Raw genomic sequence first — 19319 nt, 5'->3', positions numbered from 1 at the left:
TCGTGACTGCCATCACTGGATACTGCTGCCAATGCTACTCCATAGAGCACCTAATCTAGAATGTCTTGAATTGGAACATAATGAAGTTAGATTTACTTTTCAAAACATCTCAAGGGCAAGGGTGAGAAGGAATAGATTTACTTATTGAAGATTGTGAAGTTTGAAAGAAGATGACGAAGATTTACACGGGTAAATTTATCTACTCGAAAGAGAAGTTTCGCAATGATTGTGCACTCTTTTAAAAGGGTTCGAAGAGGACTTGCCGGGTAATGCCGAGGGCCACATTTCTTTGAGACACTCTCCTTTGTGACTTAGGATTATGTGTTTAATTTGTTATTTTGCTAAATATTTTTCATAAATAATCTTGATGGATAAGGTGATCGGAATCTTATTTCAGGCTGTTATCAAAGGCACATTTGGACTACCATTGTTGTTTTTGTACCATTCTGCTTGCATACATTTAGTTGGTGATGGCGTAATTGCTCTCAATTTTAAGATGCAGTTCTTTATGCTGTAAGGTGAAAGATGTACCTTTCATGTCATTGAGATGTCTATAAACTCTCGTCGTAGTTTCCACGAATCAACAACGGCACAAGGATAGGAAACAAATAGTTCGAGTAAAAGTCCATCAATAGCACCATTTCAAGATAATAATTATGAACAGATAATAGTTCGCATAAAAAACCCATTACTAGAATGTGTCAATTATTGTTTTGTTCTTTTCCATGAGGTTAGTTCATATGGAATCAAATCTTCGTTACACGAAAGCACAGCTTGTGCCATCAACTTCCCTAGCCAACCATGGAACAACAATCCCCTTGAACCAAGCCCTCCAAATAACCAGTACTTGCAAGTTTGATTCAGACCTATAATGTTATTGACACAACCCAACAGAGGAAGTGACCCATGAGGAGTGAGTGGTGGCATTGCTCTAAGGCCAGCTCTGGCTCCGATAAAGGTCCAATCTCTTACAACTGGATAAATGCGGCATGCCTTTGGTAGAAGCTCTTTAAGGGCTTCTGCTGCTTCATCTGCAGATACATTTGGTGATGAATTTCTTGATTTCCATTCCCATGTTGAGCCCATATACAAACTACGAGGTCCTTGAACAGCAAGCCAAGCATCTGACAATATTGAGGGGCCAAAGCCTGGATACTCCCCTCTTCAACACAAAATTTTAGACAGATGAGTACTAGAAATAGAATACAGGATAACTGAGCATTTCACTGCTAAACCAAAAAAACCTAAGTAATTTAAACTGAGATATGAAATTCAATCGTCCAAAGTTATATTCTTCAAAAGAAAGCCTGTTAAGCATGGAGAAATGCTTTTACCCCATATTATCAGGAAGCTGCAGATGAGCAACGACACCTCTGCATGTCCTCAATGGAAGCCTCCCAGAGAGCTCAGGAAGCAGATCTGCTTTGGCTCCTAGACACACAATTACTGCCTCGTATTCCCCTGAAGTCAAATGTGATCATATACTAACAAAATAGAAAATATAGAAGATCTAAAACTGTAGAATCATTCAAAACTACTGCATTTCAACCTGACGTTTTCAGAACAACAGAGAAACACAGAAAGAAAAAGAGATGCCAAGAATCATTTATGATAAAGCACCAACAAAATCGGGAACCACTTTGAATAACTTAATTCTTAAATGATGCACTGTAATGGCGCTGCCAAGTTAGCAAATAATAAAAACCTAATTATATGATGTCTGTTCGAAAGACTTTAAGCTAAGAGGCACGTCTAAGTATCCCCTCAAGGCTCACCAATGCAAACGATCACTAGGAAAGAAGGTCTAATCCTGGCAAATAACTAAAAAGCTTCTGAAATGGATGGAAAAGTGCATGTAAATGGAAATACGTACAATGTGCAAACGATCACTAGGAAAGAAGGTATAGTCCGAGTACCTTCCAATTCAAGCAGTTTTTGAATGGAGACCTTGTGCAAATGCAATTCTTTTACCCCCAAGCCAGAAGCACAAAGTTCTTTTACCAAAGTTTGACATGCTAAGAAGAGCGCCTGGGATTAATCACCACGAGAACAAACAGTCAGAAAAAGCATGAATATTGTCTTTCATACAGTAAAGCGATTCATACCTCGAGATAGCGCTGAGGATGGACATTAACAGCTTGAGGCATATAGAAAGAAGTATTAAAAGGTGAACAGATGCCGGGTACAAGATTTTGTGCAGCATCCTCGTCAATGGTTTCAATTCTGCAACCGGCGAGGCCATTATGGGCATTCTAAAAGAAAATACTAACATTAAAGGAAAGCTGAAATACTAAAATGGAGAGGAGAGATCATAAAATTGAGGAGAATTACATCTTCCAGCACCATCATGTTCTTCATGCTCAAAGCTGGTCGTAAGATTCCCCTGAAAACTCGGAAATACAACCCACATGTGAATTTGAAAATTTCATGTAAATGGTGGGCCTCCTAACCAGTTAAGGTCCACCACACCTGGACCGCCTAGCCCCACCCTTTCCGGCTAGCCCACATAAATAATTTTTCCTTTAAAAAAAAAAAATGAATTTGGATATCTACCCGAAGGATACGTATCCGGATTTGGATACTCGTATCCGATACGTGCTACGTAGAGTGTACTAAGTACTAACCTTCTTCTAACAATCGCAGCAGCATCAGGCACGGCAGCCTCGGCGACGTTCAAGAGCCGCAGAGCCTCGTCCCAGCACTCGGCGGCGCGCCATAAGAGCTTGGCTTTGGGAGAGTAAGGATGAAGAAGGCCGCCGGAGACGCCGGAAGCGCCGCCGCCGATTCCGACCTCATCGAAAACGTCGATGCGGAGATTCGAGTCCTTGGGACTCTGCTTCAGCAAGTTGTAAGCGACCGAGAGGCCGGCGAAGCCAGCGCCGAGGACGGCGTAGCGAAGACGAGGAGGAATCTGAGGCTGAGAGAAGAGGAAAGGAGAAGAAGAAGAAGCTGAGCTCACTTCAAGCGGTGAAGGCGCCCGCATTGGATTTTATCTCCGGCTCAAAGTTGGGGTTTGGTTTTGGATAATATATACCCGCGGTTTTTTACTGAAGTGGGCCCGGATCCGCTCCAGTTTAGGAGCCCAGAACCTTTTGTTAGTTTCTAAGTTTTGTTTTAGATCATTATCAACTAACAAATCCACTGCTAGTATGCAGAGGATTTCCATCACAATGGTTCGTACTAGTTAAATTACACCAGCATAGAGGAATGTCTCTGTAATTTTGTAGGCAAGAGTCAAGAAACTGTTTTAGGAAAACGATTACAAAGGCTTTATGATTTACGTAGAATCAGGCGTCTTTCTCCCTTGTATTCGACTTCATCTCTCTGGTGCATAATTATAAGAGCTCTTCTCACCTGCCATAGTTCATAAATCATATCAATGACAGGATCCTCACAATGCAGAATATGAAACTGTAATGGAAATTCATGTCGACATGTATTTGTTGGTTTTCAAACGGATACTCACAATGGACTCGTTCATCCCCATTCTTGTGAGCTCATCAACCAACTTTCGCTCCGAAATGTGGTTCCCGATGCCTACTCTTCTCTTGATATGAGATTCAGCTTGCTGTTTACAGGAGAGAAGTTCAATAACATTGGAAAAGAGAGAGAATTATCACAAAAATAAAGAGACTGATGATTGTGGTTCTTGTTTGGTTTGGTTTGCTATTTTCTCTAGGTGGCTGTCAGACAGGTTCAAATTACCTTAATTTCATTTGCCATCTCGGGACTAATATTGACTTGTTGATAAATTCCAGACCTTGCTGCGTCCATTGTGGATACGGTAAAGAGTCTTACTGCTTCAGTCACATTTTCCTCGGTAGCAACATGGGATCTGTGTTCATAATGCACCAGATAATTAGTACCCGTTTTCCTGTTCATAAGCATTACAACTCGAAGTTTTTAGGACCAAACAGTATCACACTTACAGTTTCATTTTTGCAAGCGACTCACTCAACCTCACTATAGCTTCAAGCTGCCTTACAGTGATTGGTATTGCAGCAGCCGATCCCGTTTCATTTGCCTGCTGTCTCATGTCCTGTGAGAAAACCATGAAGGTAATGTCAGTCGGATTCTAATCTATTTCATATATTTATGTCAGCACCATATAAGCATTGCAGCGAGCAAGGAGAATCTACTCAAAATGTTTAGTTAACAGCAAGAATACCTGTCTGATTTTGACGTAATGGTTCTGCAGGGATTTGCAAGCAGACTCTGACAAACGGGGATGACACTCGGTTCGACAGTATTGTAGGTACCTTCAAATGTTGCAAACAACATATCAGCATTACCTCAAACTCACTTGTAGAGATACAAAGACATATAAGCATGGGTACCACATACCTCTTCAGCCAATTCTCTTCCTTCTCCTTAGAAACCTCCCTCTTGTCACCCACTGCTGCCCCGGCAGAGGCATGAACCTTTATTACATGGCTTGCAATTATCTGTCATTGATTTACTTAGTAAGGTATTTGAGAACCAAACAATGCATTTAGGCCTATTGACTTGATGTTCAACTCTCGTTAATAAATGAGAACTGAGACACTAAAAGATGAAGTGCCTTGTGCCTAAAAAAAGGGAAATAAATTGCTGCCTTGCTGGGAAAAACTATACTTGCTTGAGTAAGACAAACTTAGCCAGATTTAGACACTACCTTATCCTGGCTATACATCCTGATGTCTTTAACAATGAAGATCATATCAAATCTAGAAAGAATTGTTGTCTGCAGATCTATGTTATCCTGTGCGGTCTGCAAGAAGAAAAGAGAGTTATAAGTTCTCCATCTGAAGTCACCATTTCCATTTTAAACAATTGCAAGGTAGATGAGCATGACAATAGACCTTAAGATCATCATAACGTCCAGATGGAGGGTTAGCAGCTGCAAGAACAGAGGTTCTAGAATTAAGAACTGTCGTTATTCCTGCTTTGGCAATGGATATTGTTTGCTGCTCCATCGCTTCATGAATAGCAACCCTAAATCACATAGATGCAGGCTCTCAGAACTCAATAAAAAACAAATTAAGGAGAATTAAAAATGATATGACATAGTACCCATTACCTATCCTCCGGTCTCATTTTATCAAACTCATCAATACAGACAACACCTCCATCCGCCAAAACCATGGCCCCTCCTTCAAGATAAAACTCTCGCTGGATTCGACAGATAGATTGAAATTAGGAAAGTTAAAAGGAAAATCTCCTCATATTGTACTTATATTAAACCCCAAATAACTTACAGAGCTGTTATCTCTGATCACAGATGCTGTAAGACCAGCCGCAGATGAGCCTTTCCCGGAAGTATAAACAGCTACAGGAGCTGTCTTCTCAACAAACTTGAGAAACTACAAAAACGAGTTAAATCAAATCAGGATGTCTCATTTGGGACGAAAGAAGAGCACCAAAAGTCTGTATGACTGTTTCACGAGCCTAGGGATATGGAACCAAGCTAAGTGCAGCAGTTTTTCCACTAAACTGAGGGGTAGAGCAGAAAAATTGTGCCAATAAATAAATATAACAGAGCTAACCTGTGATTTAGCAGTAGATGGATCCCCCAAAAGCAAGACATTTATATCACCTCTTAGCTTCACACCATCAGGCAAATGCTGTTGATACACAATTTGGTTGTTAGCATCATAAACTACAGGAGTACTAAAAGGCAAAAAACTCAAAACATACCTTTCTTGATCCTCCAAAAAGAAGACAAGCCACGGCCTTCTTTACATCTTCGTGACCAAAGATAGAAGGGGCAATCTTTGAGCATATATTTTTATATACATCAGGTTCTGCAGCAAATTTTTTAAATTCTTCTATCTGCAAGGTGAAAATACAAAATCAAAACCGTGCCATGTAGCACTACCATCTTATCTTAACGCTCTGCTCTGGCATATTTAGTTGGATCACACAGCCTAGTCCAATTAAAAAAAATCCAAAGAACACACTCGAGCTAATGACCACGATATAAAGACACGATACCTTGTAATTAAGCCTCCTGGAGGCAAAGATTTGTTATCCAGTATGGCTTAAAATCTATTATCCAATTTTCATTGAGCACATACTTCGTTAAATAATAACTACACATGATGCAGACACTTGCTATGTAGAGGATAAAGATTTCACAGAACAACATTTGCAATGACATCAATCAATACCTCATCAGCTGTGAAAGCAGCAGGACCTCTTGAGTTGGCAGCATTTGCTTCTTCAATTCCTACTACTCGGATGTAGGGCTGTCTAACAGCAACTGCTCCTTTGTGGCTGCATGAAAAGAAATAAAGTTCCAATAAGAATTTAGTAACCAAACTTACTATCCAGAGTAGAGTATTATCTCAGGTATTGGCAAGCTTACTTGGTGGAAGAATTGGAAGCTTGATAGATACTATAAATTCCCATGATTGTTAATCTTGTGCCAGGCACAATTGTCTGAACAAGATGGCGGTCCACAGATAGAAGCATATTTCTTGGAAGCTCTCCAGTAGGCACATCCTACAGTACCCATTAAAAATACAAAACCTATTAAATAAATGGAGATTCAACAAATCACATTAAACTTCTTTCCTTTTCCCAAAATTTAAGACAATCACCTCTGGATTCTCTTGCAATTTTAATGTTTGCTGATCAACATACTTGCTCTTATCAGGAACCACAACCCATGGATCAAGTGGACAAGGTTCCTCTCCAGGCTGCAAGTTCCAATAACTTAAATTAAATTTCACAGTAGACACCAAAACCACACAAGAAAATGTAACAAAGAAAGGTAAATACAGAGACATAGGGTTTATACAAACCTGAGGAATATGGTTACACGTGCGAGGGACAATTGCACCACCAAGGCCTGGTCGACAAGGAACCCTTTGCACATTTTTACAGTTCTTACACATCACGATAACATAAGTCGCCTTCGCTTTGACCCTCGATGCAGCTATCGTGATGCCAGATATCTTAATGAGCTTCGATATACTTTGTGCCTACCCATCAACAATAGTACAAAAACATAATCATCAATCTAACCTCACTAAGTTGCAACCATTAGCTTCAATCAGGTTTATATGCACTAAATTATTGTCTAAGACCGATTTAGTACATCTAAAATTTCATTTTCCCAAATTTTTCTAAACTTTTTCATGAGCTAAAACAGAAAAATTCAACAACAAAACGTATAAGAAGAAGAAAAGACTAACCCCAAGCTTGCGCATGGAAGTTGTATCTTCTCTGGAGGTCAACAAAATCTGAACATCCTCCGGCACCGGCTCTTCCAATTGGCCTTCACTTCCGGTCACTTTCGTCTTCAAATTTGCCAAAACCTGCCCGGCGGCGTTCTCAAACTGCAAATCCAAACCAGAAAATTTTCAAAATTAACGAAACTAACGAAATCGAAAAACCTAATCCGACGAGATCGGATCAGAGCTCTTTACCAGGGGCAAGTAATCGGCGGGGGCGGAGCGGAGCTTGGCGGGGAGATCGGAGTCGAAGTCGCCGAGATCCTCCATGTCGACGACGAGGTGCTTAGGGTTTTGGAGGAGGCTCTCTCTGTAAGGGAAGACATTCGTGCTTGACTGGGACTCGAAGTTTCGGAGAAACTCCTTGAATTTCTGGAGGACCGAGTGGCGGCTCGCGGCGGCGCTTCCGGGTTCGTCGGTGTCGCCCCCGAGCGACTGCGCTTGGTCGCTGTAGTACACCGCTCCTTCGTCCCACCCGGACATTTCTCTCTCTCTCTCTCTCTCTCTCTCTCTCTCTCTCTCTCTCTCTCTCTCTCTCTCTCTCTCTCTCTCTCTCTCTCTCTCTCTCTCTCTCTCTCTCTCTAAACAGACTAAGCTGTCTCTCACTCTCTCTCTCTCTCTCTCTCTCTCTCTCTACCCTCTGTGGTCTAATGAGAAAAGAGGCTTCTTTTTGGCGGGAAATATTGGCGGGAAATGAGCGGTAGGGTTAAGAGTTATTGGGCCTTTGGCCAGCTATTTGGGCCTTGGGCTTCAGTTTTGGGCCGGGTCTATGTCATCTGTATCAAAAATTTCTTGTATACGTCCGTGAAAATACACAGTATAATCTTAACTCCATGACCACGGTGGACACAATGTATATACTGTCTCTCTGTCTCTCTAATCGCTCTCAATGACGTCATGTGATGAGAGAGAGAGAGAGATAGCGAGGAGTCAGAACGTCGTATGCAGCAGTTGCATGGAGTTTTACCAGTTATGTTGGTAATAAAAATAAAAAAAAGTAAAAAATCTCGAAATGCAGAGGTCATCTTATTTATTAAATAAACTAAGATCTTACACCACGTAAGAAAAATGGTATTCATTAGTGCAAATGGGATCTGCTTTGCAAGAATAAAATAGATGGAGGACTAGGCTTCCGTGACATTGAATGTTTTAATCAGGCACTACTTGCCAAAACTGTGTGGAGGATCGTAATGCAGCCGGACTCTCTAGCCAATAGGGTTTTACAAGCTAAGTATGTTCATGGTGGAGACTAGGCAGCGGCACCGATTGGACCAAAACCATCTTTTATTTGGAGAAGCTTGGTGCGGGGGAAAGAGCTTTTATATGCTGGTATTAGATGGTGTGTTGGTAATGGTACTGCAATGCGAATCTGGGAGGATAAATGGCTTCCCTCTATGTGGTCCTTCCGAGTAGTAACTCCACGGTTTATGGATAGCAACACTAGAGTGAGTACTCTAGTGACGAGTCCAGGTATGTGGGATGTAAATTTTATTCAAACTCATTTCCTTTTTGTGGATGCAAATAAAATTTTGTCCATTCCAATATGCGAAAAGAGTGGAAGTGATGTAGCTATTTGACACTACACAAATGATGGATATTACACTGTGAAATCTGGTTACTGGTTGGCAATGGAGTTAAAATAGGTGGGAAAGAGCACAAGCAGTAGTGGTGAGAAGGATGAAACCAAACCAACTCCAAATTGGTATGGAGTATTATTGGGGTCTCTCAGTCCTAAACAAAGTCAAGCTTTTTCTTTAGAGAGCTTGCCATGCCTTCTTGCCTTGTGTTGAGAGTTTGTTTAAACGCAAAGTGTGCTCTTTGGATATTTGTGGTAGGTGTGGTGGTGCTAGTGAATTGATTTTACACAGTTTGTGGGATTGTCGCATAGCTCAGAAAGTGTGGAAGTATACCTGGTTAGCTGGAGTGGTGAAGCTATGGAAATATCAGTCTTTAGTGATCTCTTACATAAGGTGGCTATGGAGGGCACGAATAAAGAATTGGAGTTTTTAGCTTAGTTTGCTGGTGGATCTGGAAGTGTAGGAATGATACTATGCATGGTATGGAGGGACTGAAGCCTGATATACTTGTTCATCGGTGTAGGGAATGGCAGTCAGAACTAGCTCATACTCAAAGCACTAACAAAACCAAATACTGGTATTTTTGTAAAGGAGGCAATGTGCATCCCACATGTTAGTAATACTTCTAGTTCTCTATTGTATTTTGACGAGGCTGTGGAAGGATGACAGTAAGAGCTGTGGTGTTGAACCCAGAACATGGCCTTCTAGGTGCCTTATCAGTACCACTTCCTCTTTCTTTAAATCCAAAAGCCACTGAAGCACTTGCTTTGTGGTATGGAATTGAGTATGGAAAGAAGCTGGGAATAACAAATGTTGATATAAGAGGTGATGCTCTAAATGTGCTTAATGGCTTAAAGACTCGTGGTCGGGACTTCAATGAGATAAGAGGCGTTCTTGATGCAGTGAAGTTGATTATGACTGAATTTGAGATAGTTTCGTAGAGATGTGTGAAGAAACGTTTTAATGCAGTAACACATGGGCTTTATCATTAGCAGAAGGTTGGTTTTGCAAAGAGCAAGGGCCTAAATGACTCGTTCAATTAACTGCCGGTAGTAATGTTTGATGTTCTGGGTTCTCTTTTGTAAATTATTACCCATATACCTTTTGGTATGAAGTTATAAATTTCCATTTCAATCAAAAAAAAATAAAAATGAACTGAGATCTTACACAGTAGGATTCTTTGGCTTTTTTTTACCTAGATCACCCGTAATTAGCCTATATAGATATGTGAAAAAGGGTGACGGGTTTCTGATGATGCAATCTTTATGTAAATAGAAATGTTCTCTGGTTAATGTTCCTCTGTTTGACTTCTCTTCTCTATGTACCCTTTCTTTTCCAAGTACCAAAGTGCGCCTTCCGCTGCATGCTCTGCTGCTGCTTTCTTGCTCGTACGAGGTGCGCTATTGGCCTCCAACAGCATATCTGAAGCATCATCTATCTTTACTGTAACCTTGTAAATGAACCTGCAAAGTATACCAAGGAAGCATATAAGAAATTAGTACAGGATGTTCACTAGCACTAGCTATTCCTGCAAGGCTGCAACGTCAGACCAACTTAAGACATTCGGTCTTCACACAAGCAGAGAAAGCAAAATGCAGAGTCCGGTAACCTTCTATCTTGGTTTTCAAATAACACTTTGATTTATACTAGAATTGATTATACTATGGACTTACGATTTTAAGTGGCTTGGTCCTTCCTCTTGGCAACATTCAAATACAGGGGGTTCCCAATAGTTTGCAGCACAGGCTTCATACAGATGCGATCTTGCTGTTAAATTGTGTGGCACACCTGGAGAATTTTTAGGGTAAGCAAACCCTGCAAATCGCTAATTTGATATCTATTTAGTAGAAGAAGCAACAACAGTACCTCTGGTTTTTGAGTCAGCATCAGAGCTATGATTGTTACAGGAATCATGGCTGTCCATTTTGACTGCTCCACTTGATGCTGGGGATTGTCCTACACGCTTTACGCAGGAGTGACTACTGCTTGCTTCACTGATAGAATGCACATCTGAGTTGGAACTGCTGCTAGAAGGCTCTTGTACCTTTAAGTTCTCAAATCCAATTATATCAGGAGCTGTAACATCTATTGGTGTTTCATCATATCCGATAAGTTTGGCTTCCATCTTGCAGCATGACTTTAAGACTTCCTCCAAAGTTAACTTAGACTTCGGTATATTGCCTTGAGCCTGCAATTCCGAAAATGAGACCCACAAACAGAAGTTAACTACAAAGCTTCTATGTAGAATAATTTTCCACTACCAATACCAAATGAAAATAAGTAAATTAGAAAAGTTGTCGCATGCTGGCATTATAAGGCAAAAGAATTCTAATAATATATGGATTTACCTTCAACTTTTCGAAAATTAATTGAGCAGAAATTTTAATAGTATCCTTTTTGTTCAAGCCAGTTGAGGAAGCAGTAGCAGAAACATTATTCCCCTTCACTGTTGCCTCAATTGAAAATGTTTTACCCTTCTTTGATGGAAGAAATTTAAGATCCCATGCATGAGCTTGGCAAAGTTCCCGTAGTTCCCTAACAGGACTAAGCTGAACGTTGGAGAAGCTCATGACTGGTTTCAGAAACGATAGCATTATATTCCAAACACGATTCAAGTCGAATCCTGTATCAAGAAGAATTGCACCAAGACAAGACTCTACCAAGTCGCCCAGAGCCTGAAGCAATAATTATAATCATAAGACACAATTGAAGAAGCATTACAAATAAATAATAGTGATAAACTGCGGATAAACTGATAACACATATTTGTAAATTTTCTTTCATAGGCAAGGTAGAACCTCAAGCACCTTAACCAACAATATGAAGGTAGAAGGGTAGCTGCATACCTTGGGGCATGTTGGCCCATCAACCAGACTACTATCTGATGCAGATGTCTCAACAAAGTTCACATAAGTCTTTATAGCCTTAGAAAGGGTACAGGAGTCAGAGACTAGAAACTTGTGGAAGGATCGAGCTACTGCAACAGTAGCAAATGCTTTATTATTCACAGAAATTGATCTCAAGTCTGTCATATGGCCAGGCTTTAACTTTGGATAAACTGAATACAGGTATGAGGTGATCAAGTAATCCAAGACAGCATCTCCAAGAAACTCCAATCTCTGATTTAAAGCATCAAGGAAACACAATTGAAATCAGGAAGGAATCTACGTTTTTTCTAACTCCATGAAACAAGAATGAATCCAGACAGCATACCTGATAGCAACCTCCTCCATTTTTGTTGTAAGAAGGATGTACAAATGCCTGTAACAGCAACCCTCTGTGGAGAAACTTATACCCTAATGAAGTTTCAAGGGCAGCAATGTCTATGCGAGCAGCAAGTGGAATGTATCTGCTGCTTGCTATGCATACTTGAGTAACTTCTGATGCTTCGAATTCTACTTTTATGCCAATCCATCTGAGAAATGCAGTAGCAGCTTTAAAACCGCTGTCAACTATGAATGCTCCAACAAGGGCTTCAACAACATCAGCAATTGTTTTCTTATGTAACCAATGGTGACCCTTACTACATCTGACTTCACAATCATGTGAGTGTTTTACTGCACTGCATAAATCTTGAGAATCAATAGATCCTATTGTCTCCTGGTCACAAATATTTTTGCAAGGACGGCCTAAAGCAAAGAACTGAGAGGGTTCAAATGGCTGATCCCGTATGTACACCTGAAAAAAAAATTATTTAAATCCCATCATGGATAAAATTAAAATAAATAAAAACAAAACCAGGAAATGTTTCTGAATGCTTATTTTTCTCATTTTACTTCTAAATGAAACAGAGTAGAACACGTAGCACAGATATCAAAGTACATTTTTGCGGTCACTAATTCCATAAATCCTACAAATTTATCTCACATTTTTTCTTTTGGTTCAGTTCATTGGAGGTAGCGTGGTTGTCACCGATTATATATGTTGGAAAGGAACCCCTGATAAACACAAGAATTAAGATCACTGGATGTAGAATGTTTGGCACCTGTTATCTACGTCGGAAAGGAACCATTGATAAACATGAACTAGCATGTTTGTCACCTAGTATCTATGTCAGAAGGGAACCCTTATCAAACATGAGAACTAGCATCACTGGATAAATTATATTTTTGTGTAATAAGTTTGTGACCCATTCAGAGATATTCAAAGACCTGGAATTTTAAGTAGCATAGTAATTACAAGAAGTAGAAGCAAAAGGATATTGATATAAATGAAAATTAAGAAAATAAGAATCACTTTCAAAAAGATAAACAAAACAATATGAAATTATACCTGTAAGTTGCTTCTAGTAGCTAGCTTCAGTAAATTGGAATTGTTTACCACATTTGAACGCTTCCTTGTTAGTTGACCTTCATCAAGCAATGCATGCAAAAGGAAAAAGTGCCGTCCGACTGCAAATTTGAGGAAAGCATCACCTAGTAGTTCAAGCCTTTCAAGGGAAAATCGCTCCTGGCACTTCTCAGTTGTGAGTGCTTCTAGAACCTTGAATGAAGATTGAAGTCATTATGAAGAATTGTTAGTGCAACAGGCAAAATTAGATGAATACAAATTGTCAGAGAATAATTATCAGAAAAATATCAGGAGAGCAGTCTTACTCTCTGGGCAGTAACCTCGGCTCCTTCAGGGAATGAAGTACATAATACATGCTTTAGTTCGATGGCGACAAGCAAGTTTTCCAGACGGTGCATGATTGATGGTAACAGAGACACTGAACTTCCGATATCTTTTGAAAAACCAATTACCTTCAGCTCACAAAGCTCAGGAGGCAGATATATAAAATACTCGTCTAGTTGTTGTGCTTCTGTTTTATAAGGCATGAAAGTTTACATATTAATGACTTCGGGTGGCAACAGCACGCAGATTGATACATGAAAATTTTAGATGAGTTCAAAATAAAAATGAAAATAAAAAAAGGCTGTTCATCATAAGGGAAATTGTCAGAAGGAAAAGGGAACGGACTGAAAGTAGGGGTACAAGCTGGGCCTTGAAAGGAATAACTTCTGCCTACTGGATCAGACATACATCCACGTTCTATGATAGCAATCATACACAGATGATTTTATCTCACACTAACCTAAACAACATATGGGATTTGAAGAGGTTGTACCCCTATTCATTGATTCAATAACGGATTGACATATTAGTGATATAACAAATGAAACTAACATTTTTCCTCTTGTAATTTTTTTTTTTTATTGTTCTACAGATAACCAAAAGTCTTTGCTTCATTTGTTTTCCAAAAAACAAAGACCATATTACTTCACAATAACCTAAACAATATACTAACTTCTGTTCTACAGATAACCAACAGTTTATGCTTAGTTTGTTTTCCTTTAGGAAAACAAAAAAGTCAGGGCAGCAAAAGTAATTAATAGATTGCCAAATCACAGTTCCACTCAATCATTGAGCATTATTAAAAGATTATGCATGCATGTATTGATGTAAGTTATGTGCAGTCTGAAAAACAAGACCTACAATTTTAATATGGTTCAACTTAGAAATTACCTGAATCTTCTTGCCTACGATTGTGTAGCAAGTTGTGCAAAGAGAACACTGGTTTTGCACACAGAAGAGGTTGCTCAGGGTATATGAGAGAAATGTCAAACCTGCTCTCAACATTTAAAAAGAAAAGTTATATGATGAATAAGAATACCATAAAAACTCTTTCGACTTATTTTCTGCATATATTCCCAGTACATATTACAAGAAAAAGTCGAAAATTTAATGATATTGGATGAATGGTACTAAGTTACCTACTTCTTACTAAGATGATCCACATAGATTAAAGGTTCCGGATCTTCTTTATATAGGCTGTAGGCATTTCTTTCTCGAGAAACATTAGTGATGAAGTAAAATGACTTCTTATATGAGACGTAAACTATACTATCCTCAACTTCACTAATGCTTGTATAACCAGATGCAAGTCGAATACCCGAAGATGTAATTTTACTGTCCATAGCGTGTCCCGGGCCCCTGAATACTGGAGAGGATAAACATTTTTTGATAATCCTCCAATCTATGCTTATCTTATCATTTTCACCCAAAGTTACCGGAAGCAATAGGTAGAAGGTTGATGAGCTCGATCCACTAAATTCGTACTTTCCCAGTGGAACAAATTCTGAAACAAATTCTGATCGGTCCAGAATGAACTTGAGGAACATTTCTTGAAAGTTTTGAGCCAGCAAGATCTGCAAACAAAATTCCTGTACACTGAGAGAGACTCAATCACAATTAATAGTATATTGAAACAACTGTCTTACCTCATCTTTGACAAATTCTGCAAATCCAGATGGCACCAACTTTGTCATCACAGATCTACCATGAGCGAGATGAAGATCAAGTTCCATTGATTCAGCCTCCGCTGGAAGAGGTGCCTTGACGAATAGACCAAAACTTTTATAGATTCTATCATTAGGATAAGGATCAAATTGTATATAGTAAGAGCTGAGAGTGACAAGATCCTCCGACTTATTCCATGACTCTTTTAGGACAGCAGGAACCAGCATTTCATGTAGTTCCCCTCGTGAGTCTTCATCTGGGACAAAAAGAGTCGAATGAATTCTTACTAGTAATAAGAAGAAGAACAACAGATACCAGAGTCTCAATAGAGATTTGACATTTTCCAACCTTCTAAACTGTCAGAATCAGAAGAGTCTTGCAAAAGCTCCTCCACATTTGCATTGTCTTGCAGTGGCAAGAGATAGTCACTTAAGGCACCCAATTTATGCAATTCTTCAATGGCCTTTAGACAAGCATCTCTTTTGGCATCTTCCATTGAAAATTGTGGTGCACTGACAATTTGATGCATTGGAGCATTTGAAGGTAAAATTATATGGCAAATAGTTCCCTCCAAATCACCAAGAAAATAGAATTCTGGACTGGGGACATAATACCTGCAGTAAATAGATGCATCTTGACTCAACATATAAAGTTTCAAATTTGTATACATTTGTTCATGCTCATGAAGTCATACCCTTAAAACAAATGGATATAAAAACAAAACAAAAAATGGGATTCAAAGACATACTCATCATGTGGAAGCTTCGAACAATACTGGTGTAACAAGGAGATGCTATATCCAGAAGTGATGGAGGCTCCAGAAGAAGCAACTTTATAGGTTTGTTCCTCCGGACTAATAAAAGTCTCACTGGATGTTCTGAAAGAAATCTCCATATTCATTCGATCTTCATCTTTTCTGAAGTTTTCTATTAAATCTAACTCTTTCTGACTACCACTGCAGCATAAGCAAAAATGGTTACTCTGACTGGGAGAAAGAAGATGAATCTAGCTAATGAGATATGATAAAACCAATATATTTCAGAAAAGCACCTGTTTACCAAAAATACATATTCAGACTGAGGCATCCGTGCACGACCTCGTGACTGTATAAAGCTAGCAACAGTTTCTGGAAGATCAAATCGTATCACAAGGCTGCAAGTCTGAATATCTAGACCCTCTTCACCAACTTTAGTTGCAACCAATAGATTCAACTGCCAAAGCAACAAAGAAGAGGAATTAGAGCCCTGGTCCACAGAGGATGGCATCTTGCATATGTCACTAATTATGTATAGAAAACCATGTGTGAGTGAGGTCCTACACTATCTTATACTGGAAGTCTATGTCCTCCAATGCTATGTGCAAGGCACATAGCAAAATCTAAATTCAACAGGACAGATAGATGTCTTGATTTCACTCAACTCAACTACACCTCAATGAACAATGAAAAAGGATGGATACATGTACACTTTAGCGATCATCCAAATGAAGGTCAACACCCATACAATAAATCCAAGCCCTGATACTAGCCATCAATACATCAGACTTTACACAAAGTTTACCTCACTTGTGATAGTGGTTCATCCTTGTGCACTTATATGTAAGAAGAAAGATGGAAAGGGTTAGTCATTACCTCTCCAGACCGAAACTTATCAAGAGTGATCTGCATTGTTTTCCTTGACATACTCTTCAGTTTAGAGTGGACTCCTACAAGAAAATCGCACTTCCAAGATGCTAGATTCTTAAGGTTTTGTAGTATGTAGGACAAGGATCTTGCAGTAACAATCCTATTGACAAATATTATGCATTTCATATTCTGTTGCAACCTGAAACAAACAAATCCTTTTGAGCATGATTGCTATACATAATTCAGTAATCTCAGGCAACAGAAAGGCCATAAGTATAATAGTAGTAGATGTTTGAATCAAATTTGTTCATATGAGAAGTGATCAGTGCTCTTTGTGATTAAAACCGGTGGTATTAACTGCAGGCTTCTAATACGTGTGTTATTGTTTCATTAGCTTTCATGTGATGTATAGAATAAAATGATGGTCAGAGAAAATAGAGATGAACCCACAATTACCAACCTGGAGGATGAAAGAATTCCAATAAGACGTAAGACCTTACTTGAGAAAAACGGCTCCTTTAAGATATCTATACAAGATAGACCAGATGCTACAGCATCTATAAAGATACAATAAACTTCCATCATTAAGAGTACCATAGATGATGTCAACAATCCAAATATGAACTATCTGCTAATAATTTTTCATTTATGTGGAAACATACTAGAATACCTTTCACATAGTCGGTGCGAATGATGTCAGCTGCCTGAGCCAGATATTCAGCACACACAGTATCATCACTATTATTTTGCTCTGCCTCTATACCATTATTGCCTTCCTCTATTAATTCATTTCGTTCAAAGTGATCGCCACTCGAAACAATATGTTTAGCCTTGGAGAAGGAAGAAAAGCAAAGGAAACAAAGGTCAATTTTTGAAATAAAAATAATAACTGAGCAACATGAGCTAAACATTCAATAAAGGAGGTCTCCTTTTTTGCTGTTTTGGACCATCAAGTAATATAAAATTCCCTAGACACAACTCATGGTCTAGGTTATATAAGTCATTGGGATACTTTTTAACCATTACAAGATATATATATATATATATATAGAGAGAGAGAGAGAGAGAGAGAGAGAGAGAGAGAATTGCATAAAAGGAATTCAAAGAATATCAGAGATAGATAAGTAAGCAATCTTTCTTTCCGTGAATAAGTAAGAACATTTCATGGGACTAAAGAGATCACAAATAGGAGAAATCACTAAACAGATAAGAGTTAAATCTTTTTACTTGTAATGCACCCCAGAGGCCAAGATTTTCCAAGCAAAACATTATGCTGTCATGCACTCTCTTTAATGTTTTCTTTGTACTCCTTAGACGTTGGTAGTCACTCGTCTTCTTACCAAGTTCCGCTACGCACTGTCAATGATATAGCAAGAGGCACAATAAGAAAGACTTGATAACAAGAAAAGGACCTGTCTTTTTTTCGGGGGCCCAACATATAACAGAACTACATACCTGGCGTTTCACCTGCTCAAGTTTACTATCAAGAGTCATGAAGGGGCTGGATGTGCCACTAATACCAGGACTATAACTATGTACATGTATAACAGGAGAAACAACAGAACAATTCAATTCTGTCTTGTCTTCAACCGAATAAACCTACAAAAGGAGGGTGAAACTATAATTAGATATGGAAATCACAAGCACTTAGATAGTAAAACAGCATGAGTGCATGTCAAGACACTGTAGAAAGCTCCCCCAAAAGAAAAATGGGGTTCAAATTGAGCCACTCCTAGGGAATGGCTTTTCTTGAAATGATAATGTCCACTCCGTATAGAACTAAATTAATGATACTGAGGAGTTTAACAGAAAATGAATGTTGGCAGGATTCATTATCAACACATTGCTGACAGATTCTTTATTATCTGAAAATTTCAAGATCCGATGATCATCTTACATATTTCAGAGCATTGGTTCTGATTTGAAAGTTTTGTTTTCTCGGAAACTTTGCGGTGTTGTTTTGTGGTTTTGCATTGTTAATTGCAAGATTATAGGTGTCTTGTATAAATCTATTTCGCCTTCCATTAAGAAACAAAGAGGATGGAATTGGAAAACTTAGCCTTGGCCAACATACAAGCTTTATGGTTCCTACTCGCGTGTGTTCAAGTTCAATTAAAGAAATGAAGAGTACTTACCTTGGGGAAAATAAAATAAAAATTTAGAGAAAAGGAAGAAGAATTTCAAACGCATATATATATACACACAGGCCGGATGAGGAGCGGACGTCCGCACCGGCCTTAAAGTGCGGACGTCCCTCCGTACGGCTCCGACGACGGCGCGCCTACACTCCAGCGGCCTCCAGTAGCATCCCTGATCACTTTCCCTCCCCGGCGAGTCCGCCGAATTCCAGTTTTCCGGCGAGATCACCCAAAACTTCAAACAAAATCAATCTCGCAGGAAAACTGGAATTCAGCGGACTCGCTGGGGAGGAAAAGTGATCGGGGACGCTGCTGGGGTGGAGGCGCCGCATCGTCGGAGCCGTACGGTGGAGAACGGAGGACGTCCGCACTTTAAGGGCTGTGCGGACGTCCGCTTCTCATCCTCTCTGTATATATTTATATATATATGTGAAGCGGACGTCCGCACTCGGCTTAAAGTGCGGACGTCCGTCCGTTCTCCACT

The 19319-nt window shown here is 39.4% G+C and overlaps 3 protein-coding genes across 3 annotated transcripts in view; all 3 read right to left on the bottom strand.

Annotated features, from left to right (window-relative positions):
- Window positions 1–674: 674 nt before the first annotated feature.
- On the bottom strand, window positions 675–3069 carry LOC101291952. Its single transcript, XM_004287172.1, has 6 exons — window positions 2625–3069; window positions 2332–2383; window positions 2106–2252; window positions 1917–2028; window positions 1335–1461; window positions 675–1162 (listed from the first exon to the last, which is right to left on the bottom strand). Exons 1-6 carry the CDS (start codon window positions 2981–2983, stop codon window positions 706–708), a joined length of 1254 nt encoding a protein of 417 aa, XP_004287220.1. The 5' UTR covers window positions 2984–3069; the 3' UTR covers window positions 675–705.
- Window positions 3070–3192: 123 nt separating this feature from the next.
- LOC101291657 (DNA replication licensing factor mcm5-A-like) lies at window positions 3193–7700 on the bottom strand. Its single transcript, XM_004287171.1, has 18 exons — window positions 7413–7700; window positions 7179–7322; window positions 6786–6965; window positions 6582–6680; window positions 6347–6483; window positions 6150–6255; window positions 5677–5811; window positions 5526–5603; window positions 5238–5342; window positions 5060–5151; window positions 4842–4974; window positions 4655–4750; window positions 4345–4445; window positions 4169–4259; window positions 3930–4039; window positions 3706–3835; window positions 3467–3568; window positions 3193–3354 (listed from the first exon to the last, which is right to left on the bottom strand). The coding sequence occupies exons 1-18, from the start codon at window positions 7698–7700 to the stop codon at window positions 3271–3273; spliced, it is 2211 nt and encodes a 736-aa protein (XP_004287219.1). The 3' UTR covers window positions 3193–3270.
- A 2166-nt stretch (window positions 7701–9866) lies between these two features.
- The window catches only part of LOC101304916 (dicer-like protein 4-like), a 12446-nt gene continuing 2993 nt past the window's right edge, over window positions 9867–19319 (bottom strand). Inside the window, exons 7-25 of the mRNA XM_004288705.1 lie at window positions 18153–18296; window positions 17925–18053; window positions 17368–17527; window positions 17158–17254; window positions 16704–16896; window positions 16124–16284; window positions 15822–16028; window positions 15422–15687; window positions 15055–15329; window positions 14552–14982; window positions 14300–14400; window positions 13390–13595; window positions 13067–13276; window positions 12008–12472; window positions 11641–11913; window positions 11143–11469; window positions 10661–10982; window positions 10468–10561; window positions 9867–10257 (exon numbers count right to left, since the gene is read on the bottom strand). Of these exons, the coding sequence (XP_004288753.1) occupies window positions 10083–10257; window positions 10468–10561; window positions 10661–10982; window positions 11143–11469; window positions 11641–11913; window positions 12008–12472; window positions 13067–13276; window positions 13390–13595; window positions 14300–14400; window positions 14552–14982; window positions 15055–15329; window positions 15422–15687; window positions 15822–16028; window positions 16124–16284; window positions 16704–16896; window positions 17158–17254; window positions 17368–17527; window positions 17925–18053; window positions 18153–18296 (4236 nt within the window). The 3' untranslated portion in view covers window positions 9867–10082. The remainder of the gene's footprint in view (window positions 10258–10467; window positions 10562–10660; window positions 10983–11142; window positions 11470–11640; window positions 11914–12007; window positions 12473–13066; window positions 13277–13389; window positions 13596–14299; window positions 14401–14551; window positions 14983–15054; window positions 15330–15421; window positions 15688–15821; window positions 16029–16123; window positions 16285–16703; window positions 16897–17157; window positions 17255–17367; window positions 17528–17924; window positions 18054–18152; window positions 18297–19319) is intronic.

This window comes from Fragaria vesca, linkage group LG1 (assembly GCF_000184155.1).
Source record: "Fragaria vesca subsp. vesca linkage group LG1, FraVesHawaii_1.0, whole genome shotgun sequence".
Taxonomy (NCBI): domain Eukaryota; kingdom Viridiplantae; phylum Streptophyta; class Magnoliopsida; order Rosales; family Rosaceae; genus Fragaria; species Fragaria vesca.
This window is presented reverse-complemented; position numbering and strand designations above follow the sequence as displayed.

Bases quoted from the DNA above. Each gene is read 5' to 3' on its own strand.
- LOC101291952 (XM_004287172.1), bottom strand. From the start codon at position 2,983: ATGCGGGCGCCTTCACCGCTTGAAGTGAGCTCAGCTTCTTCTTCTTCT. The intron at 2,253-2,331 runs GTAATTCTCCTC...ATTTTCTTTTAG, and splicing joins ACATGATGGTGCTGGAAGAT to AATGCCCATAATGGCCTCGC. The intron at 1,462-1,916 runs GTACTCGGACTA...ATTTGACTTCAG, and splicing joins AAAACTGCTTGAATTGGAAG to GGGAATACGAGGCAGTAATT.
- LOC101291657 (XM_004287171.1), bottom strand. From the start codon at position 7,700: ATGTCCGGGTGGGACGAAGGAGCGGTGTACTACAGCGACCAAGCGCAG. The intron at 6,966-7,178 runs GTTAGTCTTTTC...GTTGATGGGTAG, and splicing joins CTTCCATGCGCAAGCTTGGG to GCACAAAGTATATCGAAGCT. The intron at 6,484-6,581 runs GTGATTGTCTTA...TGGGTACTGTAG, and splicing joins AATTGCAAGAGAATCCAGAG to GATGTGCCTACTGGAGAGCT.